The 19986-nt window shown below is 44.5% G+C and overlaps 1 protein-coding gene across 1 annotated transcript in view; it reads left to right on the forward strand.

The window, feature by feature from the left end:
- The window catches only part of PtA15_16A135 (uncharacterized protein), a gene marked incomplete at both ends in the record, with an annotated part of 80651 nt that extends 60992 nt beyond the window's left edge, over positions 1-19659 (forward strand). Inside the window, 2 exons of the mRNA XM_053163795.1 lie at positions 19365-19449; positions 19513-19659. Coding sequence (XP_053027784.1) covers positions 19365-19449; positions 19513-19659 — 232 coding nt within the window. The remainder of the gene's footprint in view (positions 1-19364; positions 19450-19512) is intronic.
- Positions 19660-19986: the final 327 nt, after the last annotated feature.

Below are 19986 nucleotides of genomic sequence, written 5' to 3' on the forward strand. Positions count from 1 at the left end.
ATCGTGACGGCTCGAACTGCAAAGGAACCATTCGCGCTGCTTGTGCTGGTCGAACCCAAGCGATTGCCGATGGTGCCAAGCTTCCTCTGACTGCCGCTCAGGCCGATACTCAGAATAAAACCGAGTCCATGAACAAACCGGGTACCACAATTGCCTCATACATGACCAAGGGCCGCTTCGACAACAACACTTTCAACAAGCTCATTGTTTTCTGGTTGCTCCAACACTCCCTCCCATGGCTTCGAGTTGAAGACGAAACCCTTCGCATTGTCTTTGATTACCTTCAGCCTTCAACCTACCTCCACTCGCGAACCTGGGCAGCAACAACTGCACACAGTCTGTATCTTTCGCTTCAGCGTGGTGTCTTGGAAGGTATCCAGGTGTGTTGAATCTCAGTCCAGCGGGGCTCATATGATTTCATGTTTGATTCGTTTTTGGATGATGCACTGACCAAGTTTCATCAAATCTTTAGGACGCCGAATCAAAGATCAGCTTAGTATCTGATGTGTGGACGACCAAAGGGGGCCATAAAGCCTTTTTAGGCATCTCTGTATGCTACATCACCAAATCTTGGGAATATCGTTCACACCACTTATCAATAAAGTATATCTCCTGGAATCACAACGGAAAGTATCTCGCTTCCCCGTTTGCCAGAGTCCTCATCAAGCACAATCTCCACCAAAAGATACGTACATTTTACTACCTCTCTTGTATTTTACCAATGTAAGACTCAAAAGTGGTTGTGAAACCCTTTTGCTGAATGGAGAAGGGGATGAAGGAGGTGCAAGCTCTGCCCTTCTATACTACCAGCTACAAGACCCACCAAGGTAAGCTTGGCAAGTTTTAATAAGTGATAGGAGTGGTTAGCTCAAGATAAGTTTCTTGTGACACAGTATAAAAAGGTTGTTATTCAGTATGTAAGGGTTGTTATATGTAAGTAAGAGGGTTGAGTGGGTACGTAAGTGTTTTGGGTGATGGGTGAGTATAAAACTTGATGAGTAATAAACTGAGGAACTACAAATGGGGGGGAGAGAGCTCCTTATATAGACAAATGTGAGGGATTTTGGCTCCAGGGAAGCCCCTGAGGGAGGTATTTTAGCTGGCCTGGGCTGTACAACATGAGGGAGTTAAGAGGGAGTGGCTGTGTACAATTTATGCAAGGGGTGCATACATGAGGAGGGGCTGTGCCAAATGATGTCATAGTTCATGCAAGGGGCGCATAAGCTGTGCAGGGAATGATCATGTGATGTAATAAGACCAAACAAAGTGGAGTTAGAAGGAACTAGAATGTGGGGAACCATTCAGTTGAAGGGGCACAGCCTGCAGGGGCAGTGCTGCATGATGTCATGTACACAACAAACAAACCCAAACCAATATATGTAGTGGGGATAGAATGGTGCGGGGAATGTGTCTTGAGGCACCTGACAGGTGGTTGACTGGGTGCTACAGGTTGTCCAAAGGGTCTAACTTCCAGTGTAGTGGGGCTTCAGTGATGCTTCCAGGGGGGACTAGGGGTTACTTTAGCCATGGAGTCCATTTATGGTGTCCAATGGATGGTATCTTGAGGCCTTCTGTATGTACATGAGAAAAACTTTTGATTTTTCCACATTTTTGCGTACCACACCGACTGCAAACGTTTCTAAATCTTCAATAAGCTCACTTTACGGTTTTTTTCTTGTTTACATCCTTTCGAAGACGACTGATTCAGGTTCAAACAACTTCACCATGGTGAAGGAGTTATCAAAGCTGATCAAACAGCACGATGGAACTACCTGGGACCCTTTGGTGAGCCACCAGCGCTGCTTTTGCCACGTTGTTGCTTTAGTTTGTGGTGCAGGCCTCGCTGCAATCAAGCTTTCCACCGCCGATGGTCCCCCCCACTCAAAAAAACCCAAAAACTTCCCAACCCTTGAAACAATCAGCAAAGAGGGAGAGATGATCAATGATGGCATCGAGGCTTCAGAAGCTGAGGACGAAATTGATCCCAAAGATGTATCTGATGAAGAGTCGCAAGCCGAATCCGAATCTGAAGTTGATGATCGAGACAGTTCCGGGGGCGGGGTGACTAGTAGTAGCAAGAAGTCCAAAGCAAAGTACGCAACAAGTGGTATTGGTTCCACTTTAAAAAAGGTCGGTCCAATCAGTCTCCATATGTCATTTCAGTCTCATCAAGCTAAGTCAACTCGCACCTTTTGCTTGATCCCTTCTAGATCGACTATGTATGTCGCCGAATAGCTAGTTCCCCTGCGAAACAGGCAGAGTTCCAAGTCTGGGCGCATAAGTTGGGCTATGATGGCCCAGGGATCATCGGAGGCTATGGTATACGATGGAATATTGCATACGAGAGTAGGAATCGAGCATACCGAGCGCGAAAAGTAAGTTGAATGCTTTCTTTCAGTCAGATTGACCGACCATCAAGAGTCTTAGACTTGATGTTGTACTTTTAGGTTGTGAATCAACTCTTGGCCAACGAAAGTGAGAACGGTAGGGGGAACTTTTTCAAACGGTATGAGTTCTCATCTGGAGAATGGGACAACATCAAGGTTTTGAACAGCGTTCTCAAGGTACTCCGCAGCTTTTTTATTGATGCATTTATGATACTCACGTTGATCGTTTTCTTTAACTTACCCACGACAGATATTCCTGGAACTGACCAAACGAATGGAGGGTGATGGACCCTCTTCCTTGATGGTCCTTTACGAGTACAGCCGCCTTCTCAATACCTTAGATCAGCTCAAGACAGCATGTCAAGGCAAAATCTTGGAAGCTATGTTTGATCCGATGATCAAGGTGGCCACCAAATATCAAGATCTTGCTCTTCAGTGCAAGCCTATACTGATGGCCACGGTATTAAATCCTGCATGGAGGCTACTTTTGTTCACTAACAAATTCCCTTCACATCTCGCGACCGTTCAAGACCTCCTCAATCAAAAATTTAAAGAATGCCAGCTGTTGCTCAAGCCAACCAAGGAAGCATCGCAAATCGTGGCCCCCGACAATGATGAATACAATTTTTACCCAAGCAACCTTGGACCCAACAATGATGAACAAGAACTGAGACGATACCACGAAACAAGCCTCTCCCTCAGTATCAAAGGGAAGGTCTTGCTCTGGTGGAAGGTACATGTCTGCTTGTCTCTACTTTTTGTCTGATTATACCCTCTAGAACTAACACTCATCTTTGCCAATCCTGTTGTGTTTACAGGCTCAGGCCCCATCCTTCCCTGTCCTCGCCTCCCTTGCCAGGGACTACCTCACATGTGCGAGCAGCTCAGCCTGTGTTGAGCGAACGTTTTCAGCGGCTTCTGACATTGCTACAACTGGATGTGGCTCGCTTTCACCCCGAACAATTGAAAGGGGCATAAGCAGCCACTTGTGGCTTCGTCAAGGGGTCAGGGCTGTGGGAGAATTCGATGACTGTATCGCCGTTGTGGAACTCCGTCCGTGCGTGGGCCGGCGGCAGTTCTGGGAGGGATTTGAGTGATGTAGTGATGAGTGCCCTCCTGTGAATAAGGTCGGATGAGCTGAAGATCAGGAAGCGAGGAAGTTGGATGATTGTTTTACGACGGCGTTGAGCGCGCGTCGGCGGTTTGAGTTATTCGAAAAAGAGGTGGGGGCTAATGGTGCCTAAGTCGCTTTGAGAGATCACGAAGCAAACGCCAAGAGTTGGGGAAACGAGGGGATCGACAGAAGAATTGAGAAGTTAGAGTTCTAACTCTGTCTTCGAGGGATCAAGAAGGTTTGAGATCGACGGATATTGCGAGAAAGGCCGCCGTACAGGCAACAGAAAAGGAAGCGGAGACTCGAATGAATATTCTAGGATCGATATAAGCTCAGCGAAAGCACTACAAAGCCACTCTCAGATCGGGATCAAAAAAGCTGATAGAATTCCTCCTTGGATCAGAAAGGGTTCTATGCCTCCCCTTCGGCTAAGCTCAGATGAACTTAGACTCCAGGGAAGCGCCGCGCACTGCGGACCCATCATCATGCCCCGCGCGCCCAAAACAAAAAAAGAAAAGCATAATAAAGGAAAAGGAACCAACCCGCCACCTTCAAAACCTCCAACGCGCGCACAGAGAGAAAAGGGAATAAGAATAATAAAAAAAAGAAAACAAGATAACCAGCACCAGGACATAAGGAAACAAAGAACAGAGGAGCAACAAAAAGGAAACTAGAGACGCCTTGCCGTACCCGCTGCGCGCCGAGCCGAACTGAGTTTTGACCGTGATTCCCTGACTGTACCGTGTTGCGCACCACACCGTTCTCGACGCGGCCAAGGACAACAAGAAGTTCCATAAATCCCTTCAAAATGAAGACTGCTCTGCTTCATTTGCCCTCATTTCACCAAACATACCATACACGAGAATCTTGTAGTAGGCACACAACACATATACACGGAAACCTTAGATTTCAATGAAATATTTTCCTTTTTCTCTGCCCGCCCCCCTCTTGCTAAATAAGCGCCAAATAAATCGCTAAAGTAGCGTTATTACCGCTACTTTAGCGGCTAGCGAAGCGAAAAGCCGCTCCGTCAGCGGCAAGCGAAGCGCCAAGCCGCTACTGGCCGCTAATATTAGCGCGCTATTTTCCTGTGTTTTTTCGCGTAAAAAAAAATCAGCGAAAAGTGGAGCGCTGAGCCCGCTACTAAAAGTGTAGCAAACAGGGCCAAATTCGCTACGCTTTTGCTACGCTGCCGCTTTGTGTAGCGTAGCTCTTGCACCGTTGCTCCCACTATATCTCAGTGCAGCCTGGGAGTTCTTCCATGATATTGGTACCAAAATGTTCACATGCCCTTAAAGATTCACTTTTTACCTTTAATGACCACAAAACCCCACAATGTGATCAGTTGCCAAATATGGCTAATTTGGTAGTTTCTTGGTGTTTCCGCCACTATATCTCAGCGCAGCATGGTAGTTCTTCCATGATATTGGTACCAAAATGATCAAATGGGGTCAAAGATTCATTGTGTACCTTGAATGACCACAAAAACCCCAAATGTAGCAGCCACAATGTGATCAGTTGCCAAATATCACTAATTTGGTAGTTTCTTGATGTTTCTCCCACTATATCTGAGCGCAGCGTGGGAGTTCTTCCACGATATTGACACCAAAATGTTCACATGCCCTCAAAGATTCATGGTGTACCTTCAATGACCACAAAACCCCCAAATGTAGCTGCCACAATGTGATCAGTTGCCAAATATCACTAATTTGGTAGTTTCTTGGTGTTTCTGCCACTATATCTCAGCGCAGCATTGGATTTCTTCCATGATACTGGTACCAAAATGTTCACATGCCCTTAAAGATTCATTGTGTACCTTGAATGACCTCAAAATGTCCAAATGTAGCAGCCACAATGTGATCAGTTGCCAAATATCACTAATTTGGTAGTTTCTTGGTGTTTCTGCCACTATATCTCAGCGCAGCATGGGAGTTCTTCCATGATATTGGTACCAAAATGTTCACATGCCCTCAAAGATTCATTGGGTACCTTGAATGACCACAAAACCCCCAAATGTAGCAGTCACCATGTGATCAGTTGCCAAATATCACTAATTTGGTAGTTTCTTGGTGTTTCTGCCTCTATATCTCAGCGCAGCATGGGAGTTCTTCCATGATATTGGTACAAAAATGATCAAATGGCCTCAAGGGATCATTGTTTACCTTAAATGACCTCAAAACGTCCAAATGTAGCACCCACAATGTGATCAGTTGCCAAATATGACTAATTAGGTAGTTTCTTGGTGTTTCTGCCACTATATCTCAGCGCAGCATGGGAGTTCTTCCATGATATTGGTAAAAAAATGATCAAATGGCCTCAAGGGATCATGGTTTACCTTGAATGACCTCAAAACGTCCAAATGTAGCAGCCAAAATATGATCAGTTGCCAAATATGACTAATTTGGTAGTTTCTTGGTGTTTCCGCCACTATATCTCAAGGCAGCGTGGGAGTTCTTCCATGATATTGAAACCAAATTGTTCACATGCCCTCAGAGATTCATTGGTACAGTGAATGACCACAAAACCCCCAAATATAGCAGCCACAATGTGATCAGTTGCCAAATATCACTAATTTGGTAGTTTCTTGGTGTTTCTGCCACTATATCTCAGCGCAGCATGGCAGTTCTTCCATGATATTGGTACCAAAATGTTCGCATGCCCACAAAGATCCATTTCGTACCTTGAATGACCACAAAACCCCCGAATGTAGCAGCCACAATGTGAACCGTTGCCAAATATCACTAATTTGGTAGTTTCTTGGTGTTTCTGCCACTATATCTCAGCGCAGCATGGGAGTTCTTCCATGATATTGGTACCAAATTGTTCACATGCCCTCAAAGATTCATTGTGTACCTTGAATGACCACAAAACCCCCAAATGTAGCAGCCACAATGTGATCAGTTGCCAAATATCACTAATTTGGTAGTTTCTTGGTGTTTCTGCCACTCTATCTCAGCGCAGCATGGCAGTTCTTCCATGATATTGGTAAAAAAATGATCAAATGGCCCCAAGGGATCATGGTTTACCTTGAATGACCTCAAAACCTCCAAATGTAGCAGCCACAATGTGATCAGTTGCCAAATATGACTAATTTGGTAGTTTCCTGGTGTTCCTCCCACTATATCTCAGCGCAGCGTGGGAGTTCTTCCATGATATAAGACACCTTACTCAAATCTGGTACAAACGTTAAATCAATCTCAGGCCTAGTAGAAATTTAGGATATTGGATATGATGAGTCATATATATAAGCCATTAAATTTGAACAAAGTTGATGTAGCATGATATATTGAAGCTGATTGTTTTTTGTTTTTGTTTTTTTTTTTTGGAAAGTAGATTTCAACACTTCTGCAAGGTTCAAGTGACAATAATTCATGCCTCCCCATTCCTCCTCCCCCCTTCTCCTCCCTGCCTGACTTAACAGACTATTTTTTCTCAGGAATAATTCATATGAGTATGTAAAAATGACCTATTTGATCTGACAACAAAATGAAGCTTTCACTATGGTTGAAAATTAAGGAAGGAGGAAATCAAGAGAAAGAGAGATGATAGAAGGTTTATTATGTTGCAGGAAGGAAACAAATGAAATAGAAATTTCAAAAAAAAAAATGATCAATGTAATTTGATCAATATATGCCATATTGATCAATATATGCCTTCCCAAATTCATCCATGTTTGTAGTGATAAACATTCCATCGGCACCCGCTTTGTTTTCAATATCAAACGTAAATCGGACGGATCGGTTGAGAAATTGAAGGCTAGGTTTGTTGTCCGAGGCTTCAAGCAAAGGATTGGACGGGACGTGAAGTCTACTTTCGCACCCACGGCATCCCTGACGACATTACGGCTCCTTCTGACCTTATCAATCGTCAACAAATGGAAGATCAACTCATTCGACGTGACCAGCGCCTTCGTGCACAGTCCGATAGACGAGACAATCTATGTTGATCCTCCAACCAAACTTTTTCCGGAGCTGAAAGGCAAAGTCCTCCGATTGAAGAAAGCGTTGTATGGGACCCGCCAAGCAAGTAGATGCTGGTGGAAACACTTCAAAGGTCTTCTAGAAGAGTGGGAGTTTACCTGCGACGAGGTTGAGGAATGCTTATACAGGTATAAGAAGGGCAATTCAATTGTAATCATATGGAGCCACGTCGACGACGGGATTGTTTTCAGCAACGATGATACAGCACTCAAGATCCTCCGTCAGAAAGTCGAGTCCAATTTACGGGTTAAATGGGACGACAGACCGGACAAACTTGTTGGTATCAAAATGGAATATGAAGATGGATCGATTTTCTTGAGCCAACCGCTGTTAATTGACCAGACGATCAAGAAGTTTCAAGCGGAAGTTCAACAGAAGGTCATACCGACGTACACTCCTCTTGCTGGCGACAATCTGGTAACATCTTCGGGAGAACCGGTTAATGCGACCCTATATCAATCTTTGATTGGATCGCTGAACTACATCGGATTGGGGTCTCGACCCGATCTCAGTTTTGCGGTAAATTACCTAGCACGTTTCAGTTCCAACCCAGATGAAACCCATTGGAGCGGCCTCAAACACCTTGTTCAGTATATCTCGACCACAAGATCGAAACGACTAAAACTGGAACACACCGACAACCAGCTAGTTACTTGGTCAGATGCTAACTGGGGGGGGGGGAATATCAACGTTCCACCTCAGGTTTCATTATCAAATTTTTGGGCAGCCCTATCGCCTGGGGATCTTGACGACAGAAGGTCGTAGCAACATCAACATGTGCTGCGGAATTCATCTCAATCGGTTCGGCTGTCGACTTCTTGTTGTTTCTCATTCCCATTGTTCGATCTCTCAACTCAACTCCAGAAATAATCCTCAAATGCGATAACCGCGCGGCAGTTTTGGTTTCTGACGACAACGCATCCAAGGGCAGGATGAAAAGCCTCAAACGCAACTTCTTTTTTGTGAACGACGCGGTCCGTGAAAATGGGATAAAACTACACTGGGTTTCCACATCCGACAACATCGCTGATTTCTTTACCAAACCTCTGCGCGCAAATCTTCACTCGACATCAATGGCCAAAATCTTTCCTTAAATTGTGTTTGTTGTATCTTCAGTTGTGATTCTTCTTTAATCTTGTTGTCTCTCCGTCTTTATCTCCACTCAGTTTCCTTCAAATTTTTCTTCCTTTGTTCTCTTCATTATCCCCACTCAGTTTTCCAATTCTTTTTTCATTTTCTCTAAAATCTTTCTATGGTTGTATCTGGAGGTGTGGAGTTTGAGGGGGGGTGTTGGAATGTGGGGTGCGGGAGTCAAGAGGAGGTCCGGGGGGGAAGCAATGAAATCAAGGTTTTTACCCTCAATAGAGTTGACGAGGGATACACAAATCTCTCAAATTTCTCGGAAGCAAACCGTACAATGCAGAAAGACTTGGACATAAAGAAAGGAGATGGGAAGCGACGAGATCAGATGTTAAAGGAAACACCAAACAATAAGATAGTGGAACAACGGATTCAAGACATGCAGCAAGAATTTGCAGCAATGAAACAGAAAATGCAGAGTATCTTACCAACAACATACAACCGACAAGGTGCCACAGATAGACAAGAATTTTCTCAAGAAGCGCCACGACCATCAACACCATTATACGAAACCATGGTCTGTTATTACTGCAAAAGAGAAGGGCACGCTACGGCAAGATGCCCAGAATTTCTGAAAGACGAGGAACAAGGATTGGTGAAACGAGTGGGGAAAGATTGGTTCTTACCCAATGGGGAACACATACCATGGATACCTTCAAGGCCAATTTGCTCGGTAGTTTCCACCTCATCAGCAAATCCTCAAATGCAGGACGCCATCAGAAGTTTGGCAGAATCTCGAAGAAATGGGAACGGGAATACTCCGCTTATGAAGTCTTTGGCGCAAACCATAGATTGGGACCCACCGTCGTTAGGAGCAGATAACTTTATGAAGAACCATGCTATTACGAGATCTGAAGGACAGAAGGGACGTCGAAGCGTTAGGATTCAAGAACCAGAGAAGGATACTATGGATATTGACCAAGAAGACGGGGAGGAAGCTCCTGCTCCAAAAGAACTACCTAGGAGGACGTCTGAGAAAGTCTGGAGTAGGGAACGAATACCGACTATCAGCACGAAGGAATCCCCAGAGGAAGCTCTAATACATGACTTGGACAATGTTAAGATTCCTACAACTTTTGCGCAACTCACTGCAATATCACCTTCTTACACAGAACAGATCATAGCAAAGTTGCAGGGACGTCTTTCGGGGAAGAATACCTCAACCACCTACATTGCAACTAAAGAAGCTAAAGTAGCGGCGCCAATGACCACCCTACCAGAGGAAGAAGGTCCGTCTCACCCATGCTACTACAGTTGCGCCCTAGGATACATAACAGTGCAAATCGGCGGGGAAAAAGTCAACTTTATGGTGGATTCCGGTTCTATGGTCAATGTCATACCCCGATCAGTAGCGGAAGATTTGGAGCTAGAATTTGTGATAGTAAACATACCCATGCAAGGTGTTGGTGGGGCCAGATGCGACATAACCGGCGTAGTCGAAAATTGCCCAATACAGATTGGCCGATTTTCTGGGCCCGCTCACCTCTTTATATCACCAAAAGCTCAAGGTTGCATTTTAGGACGGCCTTTCCTTTTCGACTACAACTGCACCTTGGAATACCACGAAACGGGGGAGACTCTCACGTTTGCAGGAACCAAGGGCCGGCGAATTTCAGTACCATTGGCTCGAACCGGGCAAGGTCGAGGATGGGATAATCGGAAGGACCTCAGCACCAATAGCGTGAAATCGGTTCCTGCATCAGAACATGTCCAGAGCGAAGAATATCAAATGTTCAAAAAGGCACCTAGTCAGCATTTTTTATAACTACCGGCATCCAGCTAGGGAGTAACTTGCTTCAGCTAGTCAAGCGGGTTATATCTCGGACGCCGGATTTCATCAACTGGCTCAAATCATTCCTCTTAAAACACTTCGGGAAAACATCAAAACAAATAAAAATATACCTCTTTAAATTTTTTTTGCTTAAAAAGAACATTCTTATCATTTTCCTTAAGCTATTAAAAATCTGTAACATAAAGAAGGACTCACCTACAAAACCAGATTCGGGCCCTTTCAATAAACCTAGGGGTTTTGGATTATCTCCTTCCGTCAACACCACGAGAATATTGCAAACAGACAACGACTTGCAACAGCCTATCAAATCTTTACTCTCTAATGGATTAGGGTCAACATTTCAAGACAGACTGTGCCAAAGCTGGAAAGACGGAAACCTATGGTGTATGACAAAATATAAACCAGTTGCCAAGAAGGTTCGACCAATCAACCAACCAATTCCGCAAACATTAAATCCTCCACTTCAGCGACCTCCACTTTCACGGGATCCATATAAAACACCACTCACGCCAAACCCTCCAGACTTCACCCCTACCTCCAGGATCACTGAAGAACGATTAAAGGTAGTTAACTTTGGGCCAGAAGGGTGGCTTTGGGAAGAAGAGTTGAAACTTTTTAAGCACCTGATTGTGATCCGGGAAAAAGCGGTTGCCTTCACGCCAGAAGAAAGAGGACTCTTGAAGCACTCGTATGGTTTACCTTATGTCATACCAGTAATCGACCACGTGCCGTGGCAGAAGAAACCCATTCCAATCCCAGCCGCCATTAAAGACGAATATGTGGAGCAAGTACGCGAACGGGTACGGAATAAACTCTATGAACAATTGACATCAAGTTATTCCAGTCTGGTGTTTTGCGTACTCAAGCATGACGGAAAGTTAAGGATAGTTCACGACCTGCAAGAAATGAATAAGGTTACCATTAAAGATGCAGGGTTACCACCCGCAACCAAAGAATTTGTCGAATCGTTCGCCGGTTGTGCCTGTTATGGATTGGGGGATATTATGGGTGGTTACGACGAAAGAGAATTAGCTCCAGAATCCAGACCCCTTACCACCTTTGATACTCCTTTGGGCAGATTTCAACTCACAAGACTTCCACAAGGCGCCACCAACTCGGTAGCAGTATATCAAGCACAAATGATGTGGATCCTTCAGGACGAAATACCAAAACACGCAGGAGTGTTTATCAACGATGGGGGTATTAAAGGACCAGGCACCACATACAATGACGAAGTTCTGGAAGAAAATTCAGGAATACGCCGTTTTATCTGGGAATACGCTCAAACACTGGAGCGAATATTATTTCGAATAGAAGAAGCAGGACTCACTATTTCAGGAAAGAAGTTTGCATGCTGTGTACCTGCTTTGGATATTGTGGGTCACGTGGTCTGTAAAGAAGGTCGGAGGGTATTGGATCAGAAAAAGAACAAAATAACAACATGGCCAACTCCCAACAACATTACGGAACTCCGAGGCTTCATGGGAATAGTAACTTACATCAGGATTTTTGTAAAAAATTTGTCTGAAATTGCGGCTCCCCTTCGAAAGTTAACTCGAAAAGACATAGAATGGCTCTGGGACGAAAGCTGTGACAATTCCTTCAACCAGTTGAAAAAGATAATTGGAGAAGACATCACCCTCAAGAATCTTGACTACTCTCCGGACGCAGGGCTGATCGTACTGGCTGTAGATTCCAGTTTCATTGCGGCTGGAGCAGTACTTTCACAACAGGAGCTTGAAACAGGACTAAACCGACCAGTATTATACGAATCAATAGTGTTTTCGCCGGTTGAGTCGAGATATTCGCAGGCGAAATTGGAACTCTGCGGTGTGGCGCGAATTTTGAAGAAATTACAGACACTTCTATGGGGCCAACACTTTGAACTCCAGGTAGACGCACAGTCCCTAATTCAGATGATCAACTCACCTTCGCTCCCAAATGCACCCATGACACGATGGGTAGCATTCATCCAACTCTTTTCGTTTGAGATGGCCCACAAGCCAGGAAAAACTTTCACAATGCCGGATGCACTTTCTAGACAACCAATAAGTGACGAAGAAGAAGAATTCTATAACGACACAGAGGATTTTGATGAAGATGAACCTGTAATCAAAGTCTGCTCACAATTTAATGGGACGTCCACCACCACAGAGGTCTTTGAATGGGAAGCCCCGGGATTCTGGACAGACTTGAAGGAATATCTCAGGACGCTTCGTAAACCTCACTCTATGAACCCAGACAAATTCCAGAAACTCAAGCGAAAATCAGCAAACTATTTTATCCAAGAAGGACGACTCATGCGCAGGCACTCACCAATGTCACAACTAGTCATCTCCAAGACATCCTACCAATGCAAAATTTTACAAATGGTACATGAAGACCTTGGGCATCGTGGTCTTGAAGAGACATATCAGCGATTAGTGTGTAGATTCTGGTGGCCTAGTTTGAAGAAAAAAGTCCAGAGCTGCGAACCTTGTCAAAAGAGGGACCCACTAGTTCCACGAGAAATACGGCACCCGACAGGAGAGAGCAGCTTATTTGGGCGCGTAGCTTTGGATGTCTGTCATATCAAGGCTGGACAATATAAGTACTTACTAGTGGTGCGGGATGATTTATCCGGATGGGTCGAAGCGGCTCCTCTGGTGAAACTGACAGCCGCAACCATTGGAAAATTTCTCCTTGAAGAATGGGTCTATCGGTACGGCGTAATCAAGACGGTCACGGCAGACAATGGACCAGAATTCAAGAACGAGTTTATAAAGGCAGTAGAAAAGATTGGAGCTACTTTCAAACCACCTACACCCTACTACCCTGAGGCTAACGGCATGATTGAAAGAGGCCATCGACCCATTAAGGACACCCTGATCAAGATGTGCGGAGAATCTGGTGGTAAATGGCGAGAATATCTACCATTAGTTCTTTTTGCAGACAGAATCTCCACCAAGCGAACAACTGGATACTCACCATACGAGCTAGTATTTGGCCAAAAAGCAGTGCTACCCGTGGATATTGAGATGGACACTTTTCTTGGGATTGATTGGACCGAAATTCATACAATGGAGGAACTCCTGGAAGCCCGGACCAAGCAACTGGAGCGACGGGAAGAGATTCTGGGAATAGCTTATGAAAAATTGCTAAGAGCCAGGGAATCATCAGTCAGATATTGGGATCGGCGGATGGCGGCTAGGCTTAGGAGATCCTTGGATCCTGGTGAAATGGTTTTGGTTTACAACAAAAGCCTGGAGGACCAGTGGGGGAAACTTTTTGCGCACCGCTGGAATGGACCTTTTAGGATCAAGAAACAACTACCAAAAGGAGCTTACATATTGGAAGAACTAGACGGGACGGAACTCAAGAGGGCCTATGCAGCTTCCCATATCAAACGGTTTTATCCTAGGGGAAGGGAGCTTTCTGAAATCGAAATCGACGAGGATCCCAATCAATCAGGTTCATCAGAAGAGCAGGAGTCAGAGGATGAGGAAGGAGAAGAGTTCTCCAGTGGTCACTCTTCTGATTCAGATTAGCCAGCAAAATTTTTAAGTTGGGGGAGGAAGACTTGCATTCATTTTTTTATTAGTCACTTCTTTTCCTCTACTACTTACCTTCCCCATTCTTAATTTTGGGATATGCATATTTTTTCAAAACCCCAGGAGGGTACACTCACTTAAAACATTCAGTCTGGGAACGTCACATTTTTCTTCAAGACCGCTCATCACAATGGACGGGTTTTTCTCACAAGTTGGCAACGGCTGAGGACAACCGAATAAGTTGGGGGAGGGGAGGAGGATAGATTGGCATCAAGACTAAAAAGATAAATAAAACAAACTAAAACATAAGTATAACAAGATAAAAGAACAAAAAAAAATCAGTTTTTTTTTAGATTTAGGCGATTTTTTTGATTTTTTTTCGGATTTAGAAGTTATCTAGCGATTTTTTTTGTGGTTTTATGATTTCAAACCCCCGAATAGGCGTCGCTCCAGGACAGCCAAGTCCATCACACCATCAGCACAGCCGAGGGAACGAACAAGAAAACAAAAACTAAGGGAAATATATCAGCAAACAGTAAAAGAGGAAAATGAAGAAGAAAAATTGAGCTCACAGAAGCAAAGAAAGACTTGGTTGGATTCTGAAACAACATCAAAGAACAGGAAAGAAAGGAAATCAGTAATAATGAAAAAAAAGAAGAAGTAGGAACAAAACACTTACCAGGAGGAGCAATCAGTAGGATGGGTTCGGACTCAAAGGCGGTGGTCGAGTTGCAGGTATCAACGGGTGACGAACTTGAAGAGGCGGACGCGTTCCATGTGTTGGAACGGATTGGAAGCCGGGCAAAGGTTGCAGTAATGAACAAAGGTGTTCATGAAGCACTGGTACATCTGGTCGAGTTCAGCAGGGCCGGTGGCGTAGACATCAAATCGGCGAGGGTCGATATTGGCAGAAAGAAGATTTCCGATTTGACGGTCGTCAAGACGGTGGTATTCATCTGGGTCATAAAGGCCGGGTGGATTGGGTGAAGCAACACGCTCAAGATTCGCGTTCGGGTAGATATGAGCTCGACCGCTAGCCAAGAAAGGTGCACTGATAGAAGAACGACGAGATCGGGACTTATCAACACTGGTGGTGTTGGAAGCTGAAGACTTGGTAACAGGCGAGGAAGCTGGAGCAGCCGGGCTGAATATGGAAAGGAGACTAGCTGCGGTACTTGGAGTGTCCAGGTCACGAGGCCGAGGAGCAGCCGGAGGCGACCAGAATCCCGGGATGATAGCTCGGTTGGACTGGAGCATCTGTGGAATAAGCAACATCAAAGGTTTCATCAGTGGCAGCATACAAGAGAACGATCCACAAGGAAAACATACCTCATTCAAACGGTTCAGTGCAGGACTACTGACCACAAAGGGCCTGGACCCAGGCAATAACTGAGGACGGACAGGAGAGGAATGCTGAGTTCGATAGGCCGGGGATCGATCGAGTTCAGACTCAGGGTAAGCCTGATACATTGGGGATTGAAGATGCGGGCCTCCCAAACCGGGAGGAGTACGGGGACGAAGCGGGGTTGTCGGGGAATTAAACCCGGAAACCTCAGATGGGACGGCTGGCAAAGCATTCAGGATCGGGGTAAAGGAGCTCTCTCGAGAGGCTCCTCCATTTGGGCTGGTCGTCTAGAGAAGGAAAAAAGAATAAGTATCGAATCTAAGTACATATATATAACATAACTAGGAAGGCGCACTAAAAACGGGGAAGCAACGTTGGAAGGGCGCGAACGCAAAGCGTAGCGGACGGAGGGACAATTGGTTGGGCGATTTCGATGGGTACAACGGGTCATGATGAAGCTATGAGTAGGATAAAACTTGGGACTACGATGAATGAGGAGAAAACAGGCGGCAATTGGTCCACCTTTTAAAGTAAAGGAAGCAGCTACACAAGAATAAAAAGGGCTCGTAACTTCGGCAAGAGAGTCAGGACGTGAATTCTCGAGGAAAAGAGGTTGCATCCGGTTCTGACCAACCAGAAGACTTGACTCACCGATCTTTGGAACACCAAACAAGGCTAACTCATCAGCTCCAGGATCCTGACCAATGCGGTGGCAGGATCCAGGTTTACATGCAAGTGGTGGACCACGGTGGCTCGAGAATCGTACGAGGAATGATCGTTGGCTCCCCCATTTCGTCATCACACTAGAAAGAGAAGAGAAATGGAGAGTCAGCTGTCAAACATAAAAAAAAAAGAAAAAAAAAAAAAAAAAAAAAGAGAAAAAGAAGAAAGAAGGAACTTACGTGCGATGGCGACCAATCTGCAAATCCGATCGAAGAACTCGGAAGACTGAGACCTAGGCGGCGAAAGAGATGTAGTGTTGACCGGCATATGTATATTGTAGGAGTGGGGCCGGTCGGGGAAACAATCGAGTCGAGTCCGGTTTGGATCAGCGCGCGCGACTAGGAAGCAGAGAGCTGCGCAAATCGCAGCGCAGGACCAGCGCGCTCTAGAATACTAGCACAACCACTGCGGACGCCATGGACACACGACGTCGACTGCTGCGCAACTGCGGGCTGCGCGCAGCACCTCGACTCCCAGACATCAAATAAATTTAACCCCTCCAATAAAACCAAAAATAACAAAACCCACTGGTTTGAGTTCAATTTACCCCTCACTCAGCCTCTCAGGACACGCGCCGCAGAGACTCAAGGACAACTCTTCAAGTTTCAAACCTCTCAATTTGCAAGTTACCACACTTTTCACAGCAAAATTGTCTGGGGACAGACAATAAGTTGGGGGAGGATGTGGTAGATGGAAAGGTTCCACTACATCAAAAATAAAAAAATTCTCTGTTTTCTTTTATTTACATAGTATTCATCAGGAATCATGGACTATGGCGCAAGGACGGGACTTGACAGGACTAGAAGTTACATTCCAAGCTACATATACACCTCACCTCCTATTACAACCTCACGTTTACATACACAACCTAGCTGCTGGACAGCTACACATACTCATCTACACTGCATAGTATGTACATGCATTCTAAATTAGTGGATCTTCACAACTGACAGCTGCAGGTGACATCATAGAAGTACCACATTAAATCCCTCATGTTCTGACCAATCATAGTCACTCATTCAGTTTCCCTGCAGCTAAAATCCCTCATACATGGCCTCCTTGTAGCTAAATTCCCTCACATTTGTCTATATAAGGAGCTCTCTTCCCCCCCTCAGTGGTCTTTTCCTTAGTTCATTACTCACCAATTACAGTCAACCCAACATTTACATAAACAACCTTACATACATTTAACAACCTACATACATAACAACCCTTACAATAACAATATCAACAAATTATTCAGTGTCATCAACAAGCTCATCTTGAACCAACCAACCCTATCACTTCATTAAAACTTGCCAAGCTTACCTTGGTGGGTCTTGTTTTCTGGTAGTATAGAAGGGCAGAGTTTGCACCTCCATCATCCCCTTCTCCATTCAGCAAAAGGTTCTCAGGAACACTTTTGAGTCGTACAGCGGAAACAGCAAGAAACTACCAAAGTAGTGATATTTGGGAACTGAGCAGACTGTAGCTGCTACATTTGGAGATTTAGTGGTCAGTAAAGGTACATATTGAAACATTGGGGGCTTGCAAAAATTTTGCTAACCATCTGGCAGAAGGATTCTCACTCTGGGATGAGATATAGTGGCAGAAACACCAAGGCACTACCAAAGTAGTGATATTTGGGAACTGATCAGACTGCAGCTGCTACACTTGGAGGTTTTGTGGTCAGTAAAGGTACATAGTGAAACTTCGCGGCCAGCTTGTTAAAATTTTAGTAAACATATCACTGCAAGAAAAACTCTAGAAACTGCTTGCAGTTGAGATGCAGCAAGCTTGAATCAAGCCTCAGCTCAAGCTGGAGTCAAGCACCCAAATTCCATGCTGGTGCACCTTGAGTGTGTACCTTGTTCAGTATTTCAATGCTGAACACGCTGTAGTGCTCATGCAGTAGGCTGAGGCAAATGTTCAACCTTGCAAATGAGCATACCCCTGAGCAACCTTTTTTTTGCTTTTAGTGAACACTCCATCTGCCATTGAATCCAGCCAGAATAGCATAACAGGGGTATGTACACATGAAAGGGGAATATGATAAGGGGCATTAAAACATAAAAGACACAAATGATTAAAGGGGTATGTATGCATGAAAGGGGTATGTGCAGTAAGGGTTCTTTGCACATGAAAGGGATATGTAAAAATCACCTGAATGATTAAAGGGGTATTGAGAGGGATGTCAAAAACTCAAAGGGGAAATGTAAACATCAAAGGGGAAATGTAAACATCAAAGGGTCATGAATGCATGATATAAAGGGTATGTACACATTGTGAAAGGGATATATGCACATGAAAGGGATACACACACATGAAAGGGGTATGTGCACATAAAGGGGTATGTACACATTATGAAAGGGGTGAATGCATAAAAAGGGGACATGTTCACATGAAAGGGGTATGTGCACATGAAAGGGGAACTTTCATATGAAAGGGGAATTTGCACAGGTATTGACTCAGTATTTTGGGGCCTGCATGTACTCAGTTTTTTGTACCTCAGACTCACTGTTGCATAAATTATACAATGTGCATGGAATCAACCAGTGCTTGATTCTTGCATGAGGCACAGCTTGCCTTGAGCTCTTGCATCTCAACTGCAAGCAGTTTCTAGAGTTTTTCTTGCAGTGTATGGCAGAAGAATTCCCAAGCTGTGATGAGATATAGTGGCAGAAACCCCAAGAAACTACCAAAGTAGTGATATTTGAGCTGCTGCATAATGGATGTGACCCCAAACACGGTATTTCTGGGTTTCATATGCAGAAAAATTGTCTAATGAAATTTTATGTGGAAATATTCCTCATTAATCTGTGGTTGATAACAAAAGTAGATAAAAAAAAGAACCTGACAAAAATATGCTTAACCATGGTAAAATAATTTCATAAGGGCCTCCTATGCATGTAGCAGTTCAAGTATGATGTGCAATATCTTCAGGAAGTTCAACCAACCAAATTAACAATGTGTGCAGGATGATATCATGAGAGAGGTCAGGGGTCAATGTTTTTCCCTTTTTGAAAAAGAGTAGATTTGGAGACTTCTGATAACATCAATTGTTGAAGTAAAAAAGAAAAAGAAAAAAAAAAATTGAGACCCCTCAGCCACCCTCATGGATTAATCCTAAATATTGCAATGTCTTTTTTAATGAAGAATTGAATGGTGTATGTAGAAATTTACGAATGTTATCAGGCAAAAAAAAGATTCCTGTGGCTCAAAGCTAACACAGGGGGAAGGAGAGAGATTATAGAAGAGTATTAAGGAGACATGGAACACAGACAAAGGTATCAAGAGGAAAAAAAAAAAAATCAATATAAATTGATCAATATATGACATCGCAAATTCATCCATCTTGGTAGTGAAAGGCAAAGGTTAGACGTGCCGGCTAGATGTGACGGCCAATGGTCTGAGATTGACTCTGCTGATCTCGTACCTGGTGATATTGTCGCTTCCAAGGTTTGATATCTTCCTCAGCGACTCATGATTACACATGGCTCATTGTTTTGACTCCTTCCACAGATTGGAGACGTTGTGCCCTCGGATCGTCGTGTGTACAATACCATCAACATTCCGATTGACCAAGCTGAAGGCCATGCTCCCAGCTTTGTGGACTATTGCTCAGAGGGCGCTACCACCGGTAGCAAACTGTTTGCCTTTGCTGTTTGAACCGCAGCGGGTGGCAAAGTAGGATTACCCTTTTCTTATCTTGCTTTTGGATCTCTCATGCTTACCGGTAACCTCTGCAATGCAAAGATCAATCATCAAGCTGCCCAGCTGGTGGTTGATGTCTTTTTCTTGCCTGAGATAATATGATTTCCCATTATCCATGCAGCTCTCCAAGAAGCAGACCACGTGGCCAACACGGCTGCGGCACACCTAAACCCACCCATTCCAGACAACAACCCAACAGGAGATGTATGGTGTTTCCCGGGAGGGATTCCTCCAGTCCCGGTTGACACTACTGTTGCACTATGCTGTTGACCGAGAGGGATT

The sequence above is a fragment of the Puccinia triticina genome, chromosome 16A, assembly GCF_026914185.1.
Source record: "Puccinia triticina chromosome 16A, complete sequence".
Taxonomy (NCBI): Eukaryota; Fungi; Basidiomycota; class Pucciniomycetes; order Pucciniales; family Pucciniaceae; genus Puccinia; species Puccinia triticina.